Source organism: Rhinopithecus bieti, unplaced genomic scaffold (genome assembly GCF_001698545.2).
Source record: "Rhinopithecus bieti isolate Rb0 unplaced genomic scaffold, ASM169854v2 scaffold_1853, whole genome shotgun sequence".
Taxonomy (NCBI): domain Eukaryota; kingdom Metazoa; phylum Chordata; class Mammalia; order Primates; family Cercopithecidae; genus Rhinopithecus; species Rhinopithecus bieti.
This window is the reverse complement of record NW_016804151.1, coordinates 4,828,404-4,840,668: the sequence shown is the minus strand read 5'-3', so window position 1 is coordinate 4,840,668 and position 12,265 is coordinate 4,828,404. Positions and strand designations below refer to the sequence as shown.

At 40.0% G+C, this 12,265-nt stretch overlaps 1 protein-coding gene across 2 annotated transcripts in view; it reads right to left on the bottom strand.

Annotated features, from left to right (window-relative positions):
• The window catches only part of LOC108526286 (ubiquitin carboxyl-terminal hydrolase 32), an 85,900-nt gene that overhangs the window by 48,246 nt on the left and 25,389 nt on the right, over window positions 1–12,265 (bottom strand). For both annotated transcript variants that reach the window (XM_017866968.1, XM_017866969.1), the window contains 3 exons: window positions 5,720–5,912; window positions 2,704–2,879; window positions 1,708–1,848 (listed from right to left, as the gene is read on the bottom strand). In XM_017866968.1, the coding sequence (XP_017722457.1) occupies window positions 1,708–1,848; window positions 2,704–2,879; window positions 5,720–5,912 (510 nt within the window). The remainder of the gene's footprint in view (window positions 1–1,707; window positions 1,849–2,703; window positions 2,880–5,719; window positions 5,913–12,265) is intronic.

Genomic DNA, 12,265 nt, shown 5'->3' with positions numbered 1-12,265 from the left:
TGCAGTGGCCGGATCTCAGCTCACTGCAAGCTCCGCCTCCCGGGTTCACGCCATTCTCCTGCCTCAGCCTCCCGAGTAGCTGGGACTACAGGCGCCCACCACCTCGCCCGGCTAGTTTTTTGTATTTTTTAGTAGAGACGGGGTTTCACCGGGTTAGCCAGGATGGTCTTGATCTCCTGACCTTGTGATCCGCCCGTCTCGGCCTCCCAAAGTGCTGGGATTACAGGCTTGAGCCACCGCGCCCGGCTGAAACTCTTTAAAACAGAAACTCTTACGAAGTCTTGTAAGTCTCAGGTGACCAGGTTTTATTTTCCTTTACTCTCGTAACCAATCTCTTCTGCAACAGAACTTCTTTTTTTAGTATCAAGAGGAAGCAATAAAGAATCAAATAAAAACAACACTACAGGCCAGGTGCAGTGGTTCATGCCTGTAATACCAGTACTTTGGGAGGCCAAGGCAGAAGGACTGCTTGAGACCAGGAGTTTGAGACCAGCCTGGGCAATACAGCAAGATTCTGTCTCTTAAAAAATTTAAAAATTAGCTGTTATGGTGGTGTGTGCCCGTAGTCTTAGCTACTGGGGAGGGTGAGGTGGGATGATTGTTCCAACCCTGCAGCTTCAGGTTATTTTTCATAAACATAATTATTAAGAACTCAAAATCAACATCAAAATTACATTAGTCTGTTTTATAACAGAGTTTTACTCTTTTTAGAAGTTAAGGTACCATATCTCATCTATACAAAACCTTCCTGGCATAAGGAAGTTTTAACTTGGACATTATAAAGGGAAGAGTGTTTCTTTTTTTTTTTTTCTGAGATGGAGTCCCACTCTGTCACCCAGGCAGGAGTGCAATGGTGCAGTCTTGGCTCACTATAACCTCTGCCTCCTGGGTTCAAACAATTCTCCTGCCTCAGCCTAACAAGTAGCTGGGAGTGCAGGCACGTGCCACCACACCAGCTAATTTTTGTATTTTTATTAGAGACGGGGTTTCACTAAGTTGGCCAGGCTGGTCTCGAACTCCTGACCTTGTGATCCGCCCGCCTCAGTCTCCCAAAGTGCTGGGATTACAGGCAGAAGAGTGTTTCTTAATACACCAAAAAATCCCCACCAAAACATCTTGTTATAATTTACTGCATCAACAATGTAAAAAGTGAGTGTACAGAGTACCAAGTGCCGTTTACTGTGTAAGCACAACAAATGGTGCTATATACTAATATTTTAATATAATATTCTGTTATCATATGTTGTGATCTTTTATATGCCCCTCTTTCAAAAACATAAACCACAAAAATCCACCAAAAGCTACAAGAAGAATCCAGTCCCTAATTAGATACCTGTGTGACAGTTGGGAATAGTAGTTTCAGAAATAACCACTGCACCACTCCCTACATTCACTGAACTTTTTGACACTGGCTCTTGGCCTGTCTTTCCCTCCAGCCTAAGTTTCGCATATCCTAGGTGATATCTACTTTTATGTGGATAACACATTCAACAGCCTCCTATTTCCTTGCCTTTATTTATGAATGAATGAATGAATTAATGAATGTGAAGGAACCTAACATTGTTCAGTTAGTCCAAACAGGTTCAGAACACTCTTCTACCAGAAGGTAAGAGCTAGTTTGTGGTTAGTGAGAGTCATATAGAAAAAGTAACAGAAGACCCCCATGTATGACTGCTCCTTATACAAGGCACTATTAGCTATACTTACTGGTCTAGGTAGGGCCAGGTTTGCTCCATACCAATGATAAAGTGCTCTCCACACAGGTTCTGGGACCATTTCATAATCTCTTCCATGAACCAGCTGTGGAGTTCGTTTTAATCGTCCTCCTTCTAGTGTTAATGATGTAGCCTGAGAAAGAATAGAATGACAATGTTGACTTTCAATATTACAAAGGTTTTTGGGTCTCAGCAATACCTAGATATAGGAAAACAAACTCATATATCACCACCCAGTTTCATGTTGCTGGACAAACTTAATTTTTTTTTTTTTTTTTTTTTGGAGATGGAGTCTTGTTCTGTCGCCCAGGTTGGAGTGCAGTGGCACGATCTTGGCTCGCTACAGCCTCCGTCTCCGGGGCTCCATCGATTGTCTTGCCTCAGCCTCCCGAGTAGCTGGGATTACAGGCACATGTCACCATACCCGGCTAATTTTTGTATTTTTAGTAGAAACAGGGTATCACCATGTTGGCCAGGCTGGTCTCGAACTCCTAACCTCAGGTGATCTGCCTGCCTTGGCCTCCCAAAGTGCTAGGATTACAGGCATGAGCCACCGCACCCAGCCAAAAAACTGAATTTTAATGAGAGATTTTATTTTGACTTTCAAAATAAACTATGGAAGAAATGAAACTCAAAGCATATCACATGGAAAAATCACCAAAGTACTTGAAATAATTTCATAGATTTCTTTCAAACAATAAAAAATACTAGTTTGAAAAAAAAAAATTCATAGTGTATGTGAAACAACATTTTCAGAACAGCTGTCCTAAGTAAGAATAACAATACTACCAAGGGTCACTAAACTATTTCTATATAAGTTCTAAATCATAAATATTCTCACAGAAATGTACTATACAAAGAGATTTCCATCTATAACACAGTAATTAAATGAACCTCCAATGTTTTGCTATGTGCTAAAACCTCTGAAATGAAATTTATTAATAGCTTGCAAGAGAATAATTTTAAGTTTAGATGTAAAATTACTTACCTTTACTGGTTCTTGAGTTACTAACGGCTGATTATCAATAGCCCCTGGTTTCTGAGGGTTAAGGTGCAACAAAATATTCCCATTGGCTCCCAGCAAACACTGGTTGTTATTGTCAGAAGTGTTATGTTGTCGCACAAAGCAAACATCTGCCCCTGGTGTGGCAGAATACAGAAAGCCTATGAAAAAAAAGAGGATGGAATCTCTTATTTTTAGTTATTATACATAAACAGGCTTGAGGACATGAACTCAATGCCCATGTATTGTACTACTCTGTTGACATGTCCGTACAGATTCAGATTCTGGTAATTCTGTAGAAGACAGGAAATGTTATCCTTCTCTGGACAATACATAGCATGGTACTAAAAATAAGAGCTTTTAAAATTATTAGAGTATCTAATAATTCATAATGAGAATTATATGTCCTCCGATTGGAAGGGAAGAGCTGGCTAAGTAGCTGGGCTTTCATATAGCATCCTTTAATTATTTTCCTAAAACTAGAAAAATATTCCAAATGTTCTTGGTAGATAATGGTGATATGAAGTCACTAAATTAAAAAGAACTAAAACAAGAATTCCAACAAAAGAATACTGGGGTAGATCCTATTTTATCTATGAACTCAATGTTCACGAGTTCTTTTGAAAGAAACACATTACCTTTACAACAGGAAAATATGCACAGAAAATGATTAACCATGGTTTAGAGCTGTGAACCTCAGTGTGAATAGATCCTATTTTATCTATGAACTCAATGTTCACGAGTTCTTTTGAAAGAAACACATTATCTTTACAATAGGAAAATAAGCACAGAAAATGATTAACCATGGCTTAGAGTTGTGAACCTCAGTGGTATTTTAAGGCATTTCAACTGTCAACTACATGCTAATCTTTGGTAAACATTCTAGCAGTCATTACTTTGTAACCTTCTGCCCGTGATATGCAGCCTTTGGGTGTCACAGGTTATATGGTAAGCACATACCAAACAAGATCTTTAGATGGGGTTAAGAAATAATCCTGGTGTTAAAGCTGATGACAGCACTTCTAGGACTGCTAAGTGATCTTTATAGTATCAGAAAGGGAGGGAAGAAGCAGATTCTACAAGGAGCTTTGTAAAGAAAATGCTAGCTCTGTCCAATTTGCTTACACCTTCCAAAGAAAAGGAAAAGAATATCTTGGAAGAAATAATAACACAGGGCCGTGGGTGGTGGCTCACGCCTGTAATCCCAGAACTTTGGGAGGCCGAGGTGGGTGGATCACGAGGAGATCGAGACCATCCTGGCTAACACGGTGAAATCCCATCTCTATTAAAAGTACAAAAAATTAGCCGGGTGTGGTGGTGGGCCCCTGTAGTCCCAGCTACTCGGGAGGCTGAGGCAGGAGAATGGTGTGAACCCGAGAGGTGGAGCTTGCAGTGAGCCGAGATCGCGCCACTGCGCTCTAGCCTGAGCGACAGAGCGAGACTCCATCTCAACAACAACAACAAAAAGAAATAACACAGGCCAGGTGCAGTGGCTTATGCCTGTTATCTCAGCACTTTGGGAGGCCAAGGCTGGAGGACTGCGTGAAGCCAGAAGATTGCAACCAGCACAGGAAATATGAGACCTCATCTCTACAAAACAATTAAAAAATTAGCTGTGTGTGGCAGTGTACACCTGCAATCCTAGCTACCAGGTAGGCTGAGACAGGAGGATCGTTCAAGCCCAGGAACTGGAGGTCACAGTAAGCTATGATCGTGGCATTGCACTACAGCCTGGGCAACAGAGTGACACCCTGTCTCTTTAAGTACATAAATAAATAATAGGGTAAGACAGGGTTCTGCTACTGTACCAGAATACTAGCAATCAACTCAATTCGGCTAGGCCACAGAAATACCATAGCATCTTCCCTGTAGATATGGAAACATGAAGTTTTAGGTAAGTACCAAGGCCTAAAGGGAATTATGGGAGGCATCTGAATTCTTTCTCAGTATTTTAACAAAATAATCTCCATATTTTGGCCCGAAATATACATAGAATCTGCTATGGGGTGCATTTAATTTAATTAAAGTATGTTTATGGCTAGAGAGAGTCCTGGAGATGACTATCTTTGAAAATTTAAATTTACTGACTAAATAAATTTAATAGCAATATGGAAAGATGGGGCTTGATTGATGAAAATAATGAAAATAGCCAGGTGTGATGGTTCATGCCTGTAATCCCAGCACTTTGAAAGGCTGAGGCCAAAGGATCGCTTGAGCCTGGGAGTTTGAGACCAGCCTGGGCAACATGGCAAAACCCTATCTCTAAAATAAAAACCCCAAAAAATAGCTGGGCGTGGTGGCACGTGCCTGTAGTCCCAGCTTCTTAGAAGGCTGAGGTGGGAGAACTGCTTGAGGCCAGGAGGCAGAGGCTGCAGTAGGCTGTGATTATGCCACTGTACTCCAGCCTGGGTAACAGAGCAAGACCCTATCTCAAAAGAAAATAATGAAAATATTTCCATATTGAGATATTTAATGAAGTATAACATGGAAAAGAGGTTTTCTTTGTAAAAATACTAATATATTCAAGAATTTTACAATTGACCATTTCATTTAAAACTTATTTCTGTTAATGGAACCCTGATCTCCTATTACCCTATTCACTACAGCCTCTGTCAAATTAGACTCCCTTAATAACTATCCATGGGGAGGCCGGGGAGGGTGGTTCACACCAGTAATCTCAGCACTTTGGGAGGCTGAGGTGGGCAGATCATGAGGTTGGGAGTTCAAGACCAGCCTGGCCAACATGGTGAAACCCCATTTCTACTAAAAAAAAAAAAAAATTAGCCGGGCGTGATGGTGGGCACCTGTAATCCCAGCTACTCAGGAGGCTGAGGCAGAAGAATCGCTTGAACCCGGAAGGTGGAGGTTTCAGTGAGCAGAGATCATGCCACTGCGTTCCAGCCTGGATGAAAGAGTGAAACTCCGTCTCAAAAAAAAAAAAAAAAAAGACCTATTCATGGGGAATAAACCAATAAACCTCAGGGGAATAGGTCTTATTTACCGCTGCCAGCAGTTTCTGAGGCTTCAGATGCTGTAGAAATGTTGTCTGAAAATTTCTCTTCTGTAGTATTAACATAACTGAGGCTGCTTCCAATTCTATCTTCGACCTGCTCCATAGGATGGACTGCAGTTCCAAATGAGTATTTTCCTCCATTCAAAACAGATGATGGCTCAATTACCACAGGGTTGGCATCCTAAAATCAGGAAACCAGAGAATAAGAAGCAAAGTTTAATAATCTGACAACTATGTAGTCTTCAGAAACGAATCTCACAATTATCTACTTTTCTAAGTCTCCTGTGGCGGGCCACAGACATTTAAAAACATTCTAATACATAGCTAAATTTTAATCTCTTTAAGGAGGAAAAGTATGTGTATAGATAAAACTGGCAAGGTAGACAAAACAGACTGTGAAGGATTTTGTGCCACATAAAGTAATTAAACTCTATTCTGTTGGAAGCCTTTTTTTAACATTAAAAGTAAATAAAGTTTACATTTTTTTCTTTTTTTTCCTTATTTCTCATAGTACATGAATGTATATAATTTTTTTATTATTAAAGATTACATGGTCAATGTAGAAAATATAGAACACATGAAGAAAACAAATATCACATGTACTCAGATTCCATCATTTAACAATAACTATGTGTTTTAGTTCTTGTGACTGAAAAAAATATATATGTGTAAAAGATGAGTGGTGTACGCACATAGAGTGAAAGGCAATGCTATGTATGACTTATGGCAAAGGCAATGCTATGTATGACTTATGGCTATGTGACTTTCTACAATAACTAAACACACCTTTAATCGCAGCACTTTGGGAGTCCTAGGCAGACAGATCACTTATGGTCAGGAGTTCAAGACCATCCCGACCAACACGGTGAAACCCTATCTCTACCAAAAATACAAAAATTAGCTGGGTGTGGTGGAGGGCTCCTGTAATCCCAGTTACTCGGGAGGCTGAGGCAAGAGAATCGCTTGAACCCGGGAGGCGGAGGTTGCAGTGAGCTGAGATCGCGCCACTGTACTCCAGCCTAGGCAACAGAGCAAGACTCTATCTCAAAAAAAAAAAAAAAAAAAAAATTCAATCATATTTTCTTCTTTCACCAAGCACTGTATTGTTTATATGGTGCTAATATGCTAATCTAACATTTGATATTTTCTCTATTTCTGTTTTTAACAAAGAGAGAACAGTCCTAAATAGCAGTCTTCAAAAGACAACACTATTAGCTGGAATTTAATAATATTATTGTCTTCTATTTCTGGCAAGTGACACTAGTTTCCTTTTCTTTTTTTTTTTTTTTGAGACAGAGTCTCACTGTATCACCCAGGCTAGAGTGCAGTGGCATGATCTCGGGTCACTGCAACCTCCACCTCCCAGGTTCAAGCAATTCTCCTGCCTCAGCCTCCCGAGTAACTGGAATTACAGGCACGTGCCACCATGCCCGGAGAATTTTTGTATTTTTAGTACAGACAGGGTTTCACCATACCGGCCAGGCTGGTCTTGAATTCCTGACCTCAGGTTATCTGCCTGCCTGGGCCTCCCAAAGTGCTGGGATTACAGGCGTGAGCCACCATGCCCAATTACTTTTTTTTTTTTTTTTTGAGACAGGGTCTCACTATGTTGGCCAGGTTAGTCTTGAACTCCTGGCCTCAAGCAATACTCCTGCCGGGGCCTCCCAAAGGGCTAGGATTACAGGCGTAGCCACTGTGCCCAGCGGACACGAGTTTTCTAACTTAAAGTAGTAAGACAAAGTTTCCTTTGAAAATATGATTAAACAACTAATTAATCACAACCAGTTACAAATTTCCTTGTTCCTTGTCCATTACCACTGCTTCACTTGAGTAGCCAAAATTTTTTTTTTAATTTTAAGTAAAAATGGCAAAATTATTTATGCAAGTTAATTGTATGGCATTATATGAGAAAAAGGGTGACAATAGTTTAAAAAATGATTAATAACTAGGAATCTATATTACATATGCATTTTGGACCATCAATTTTTTTTAGATGATTCACCAAAGTAGTCAAAATTCTTTGTTTTTTTTTTTTTTTTTTTTAGACAGAGTCAAGCTCTGTTGCCCAGGCTGGAGTTCAGTGGTGCGGTCTCGGCTCACAGCAACCTTTGCCTCTAGCTTCAAATGATTCTCCTGCCTCAGCCTCCTGAGTAGCTGGAACTACAGGTGCCTGCCACCACACCCGGCTAATTGATGTATTTTTAGTAGAGATGGGGTTTCACCATGCTGGCCTTGAACTCCTGAACTCAAGTGATCCACCTGCCTCAGCCTCCCAGAGTGCTGGGATTACAGGTGTGAGCCACTGTGCCCAGCCTAGAAATCAAAATCCTGTAGACAAGACAGTAGAACCAAACTGATGTATGTCAAAAAAGAAGTATAAATTAGTCCTAAGTGTTAATTTTCTTAAAGATAATATCAAGCTTCTCACAACTTTTCTAGTAATATGGAATCCATACCAACACAAAATACATTTAATTTAGGTTTCTTTTTTTTTTTTTAAATTAAAACAATTTTTGGCCTGGGATGGTGGCTCACGTCTGTAATCCCTGCACTTTGGGAGCCAAGGTGGGTGGATCACTTGAGCTCAGGAGTTAGAGACAACATGGCGAGACCCCTTCTCTACAAAAAATACAAAAAAAATAGTGGGGCATGGTGGCACGTACCTTTAGTCCCCAGTAACCTGAGAAGCTGAGGCGGGAGGATGGCCTCAACCCAGGAGGTAGAGGTTGAAGTGAGCTGAGATCACGCCACTGCACTTCAGTCACAGCAACAGAGCAAACCTCTTTCGTGTTTTTTTTTTTGTAGAAATGGAGTCTGACTATATTGCCCAGGTTGATCTCAAACTCTAGCCTCAGGTAATCCTCCTGCCTCAGTCACCCAAAGTGCTGGGAGTACAGGTGTGAGCCACCTCACTTGGTTAAATTGTTTCAAAAGAAAGTTTTCCATAAACATGCGTGCCTTATTATTTAAATCAGTTCAACTTTTTTTTTCACTTACAATTCTTGATTTATTTGGTTTGGAGTATAGCAAAGGCTCTTTTTTTCTTAGACAAGGTCTTGCTCGGTCGCCCATAGCTCACTATACCCTCAACCTCCTGAGCTCAAGTGATCCTTCCACCTCAGCTAGGACCACAAGCATGCTTCACCATGCCCAACTAATTTTTAAAGTTTTCATAGAGATGGGGTCTCAATATGTTACTCAGACTGGTCTCAAACTCCTGGAGGATTGAAACAATCCTCCTGCCTTGGCCTTCCAAAGTGCTAGGATTATAGGCATGAGTCACCTGGCCAAAGGCATTTTTTCATTTTTGAAGTTCTCTATGTGATCTCACTACATATGTAGCCAGAATTAATAACTATTGCCCTAGTGAGGATTATAGTCTCATGCATTTGTTTTTATAATGCACTCCAGATGCTGAGAGCTTAGAAACTGATTTGTTATTAAATCTGCTACTTGCTCTGGAACTTGTGTTTTAGAAGATTTAGATTTTAATTAGTTTTCAGGTCATTTGCTTCTTGCCCATAAAGATGGAGCAAGACAGATAGTAAAACCATTTTGAAAGAGTAACAGCACCACCTTTGAAAAAAATTAAAAGTCTTCCAAGTCACTTTGTTTTCCTCCAGAAAAATCACTTTAGTCTTGCTATAAATGATCTTAAATGATGTTTCAATAACCATCAAACTGTTGGCAGGTAATCTCTTTATAAATTTATACTCACTTCTTTATTCCATTTATATAAAGTTGATGCATTACAAATTACTTTTTTTTTCCCTTCTTTTTTTGAGACGGAGTCTTGCTTTGTCGCCCAGGCTGGAGTGCAGTGGTGCAATGTTGGGTCACCGCAACCTCCACCTCCTGGGTTCAAGCGATTCTCCTGCCTCAGCCTCCCGAGTAGCTGAGATTAAGGCACGCATCACTGCACCTTGCTGATTTTTGCATTTTCAGTGGAGACAGGGTTTCGCCATGTTGGCCAGGCTGGTCTTGAACTCCTGATGTCAGGTGATCCACCCGCCTTGGCCTCCCAAAGTGCTGGGATTACAGGCGTGAGTCACCACACCCGACCACAAATTACTTTCTAAAAAATTTGTAGTAATATATTTTGAGGAAGATTAGGTCTATTTTAGCAAACAATTTTCTTCAAGTTTTCCTTTAAGATGGGTATTTAAGAGAATTTCAAGGAGTAATATTTGGAATTGCATCTTAAATGTTTTAACATGTTTGAAAATTTTACATGGTGTCTATGTTTCTAAAGAAAATGTAAATGAAACCATTCCTGTAATAATGTTTCTCATTCTGAAGAGCTCAGTTCATAGGGTGAATCTATACATATCACTGGCAAGAAAACAGGATAATAAAAATATTAACAGGTATTAAAATTGTTAGGTTAAATTTTATAATAATTTGTGAACAGGATGATTGTAATAACTTCTCAGAGACTGCAACATATGCCTCTAGCAACTGCGGTTGTACCACATGCTTTTAACATGGTACACTGAGTAATACCCTTTAGACTTGGAGAATATGGGCTTTTCTTTGCTTCTCTTCCAATGTTCCAAACAAATTAGAGTGGTCTGTCTTCTCATCGTCTTTGGCTTTCTTTTCTATTACAGGAATCTTACGCTCTCATTGTTCTCCACTGCCTGAAACTGTCAGCACTACTCAGGTTCCTTCTTCCGCTTCCCACATGCTTATTTTTCTTGTTCCTTCCATCCTTCTTGACTTTCAGTGAAATAGCTAACCTTTTCATCCAATTAATCTCATTACCACTTTCCTTCTATAAGATGAACAAACGAATCACAGTTATATATTGCAGAATCTTAGAGTCACTAGCTTTTTTTGACTGTTCATTTCTGGCTGCTTGTGGAAATTTTGTTTTCTAAAACATCAAAGGATCATGTTTTGTTTTTATTGACTTCAGGGGTCTGGAACTATTCAAAATTATCCTAGAATCCTGGTTTTCAGAAGATAGATTTCTAAATAGGTAAAGTTTCACCTGTAGAGAGAAATTTCCTCACTTTCTCTGAGTCAACAATTCACAAAAGGACAAGGAGGATTCCCTGTGTGTTGTATGAATATGTATGTATTCTAAAATACGGGTCAAGATTCACCTTTTTCTCCATTGATGATACTACTACCTTTTATGCCCCGTACATATGTACTTTACAAGCATCAATGATCTTAAATAATTAACAGTTACATCAATTTCATATTTCACTAGTCTGAAATGCTGCTTTTGGAAAAATAGAGGGCAGCATGGAGCAACAGATTAGGTACTAAGGCAGGACTCAGGAAACTGAGCTTTAGAGTGCTAGATCAGGTAATAAAATAATTGTCTGATACAGCTTTGGGCAATTATAAAACCTAAGGACCTCAGAAGCTTCGTTTGTAAATTCAGAGAAGAGAGGTGTTGCATTCCTTTTATTTCCCCCTCAACCACACATGTCTGAGGCAGGAAAACAAGGCTGCTCCACTCATGGCAGTCCTGACGACGATCCTCGAGGGCTGCTCTTGGCCTCCAACCTTGGCTGAGGAGAACAGGGATCCCCCCACAGCCCATGGGAGAGAGGCGCGAAAGGTGTTTTAAAGTACTTTTTAGCTCTAAAGTTACATTATGACTAAATAGGAAAATCTGTATGTGAATAGTAATAGCTGCTCCTTCGTAGCTCTCAAAAAGGAAGAAACATACACATTATGTACTACAATGATGATAAACAGAAAAGATTCCACCATTCTTCCCCATTTAAATTTTTATAGGAGACTGCACATAGAAGGATAAAGCTTGACACATTAAAGCGGGAAAAGATTGGTAAGATTCCATGAGCTGAGACACAATGAAATTATTCATGCTCCAGTGAATCAGCAAATCTGAGGTTAGCCACTTCTAAGAAAGGATGGCTCATTTTTCCTGATTCCTTGGTCTCTGATCTTTCCATTTAGTCTTGGCAGTATTTGAAACACATTGCCCTCACAATTAGTAATTCACATAAGTAAATATGCCATTTTATGAAGAGAAAAAACTAACTAAAGCTAAGTACTACCTTAGGTAGACAGATGAAGCTCTGAGTAAGATCAAATTATCTGACATGTCAACACTAATTTTCTTTTGTTTCCTTTTCTTTTTTTTGAAATGAAGTCTCACTCTATCATCCAGGCTGGAGTGCAGTGGCATGATCTCGGCTCACTGCAACCTCTGCCTCCTGGGTTCAAGCGATTCTCCTGCCTCAGCCTCCCAAGTAGCTGGAACTACAGGCTCACGCCACCACGCCCAGCTAATTTTTCTATTTTTAGTAGAGTCGGGGTTTCACCATGCTGGCCAGGCTGGTCCGGAACTCCTAGTCTCAAGTGATTTGCCTGCCTCAGCCTCCCAAAGAGCTGGGATTGCAGGCGTGACCGACTGCACCTGGCCCATTTTTTTTTTTTTTTTTAAACAAGGCATTTGTCAAAGCTGCCACATGGACTGGAAAGAGAAATTTGAAGTTTTTTTTTTGTTTTTTCGTTATTTTGTTTTGTTTTTTTTTTTTTTTTTTTTTTTTT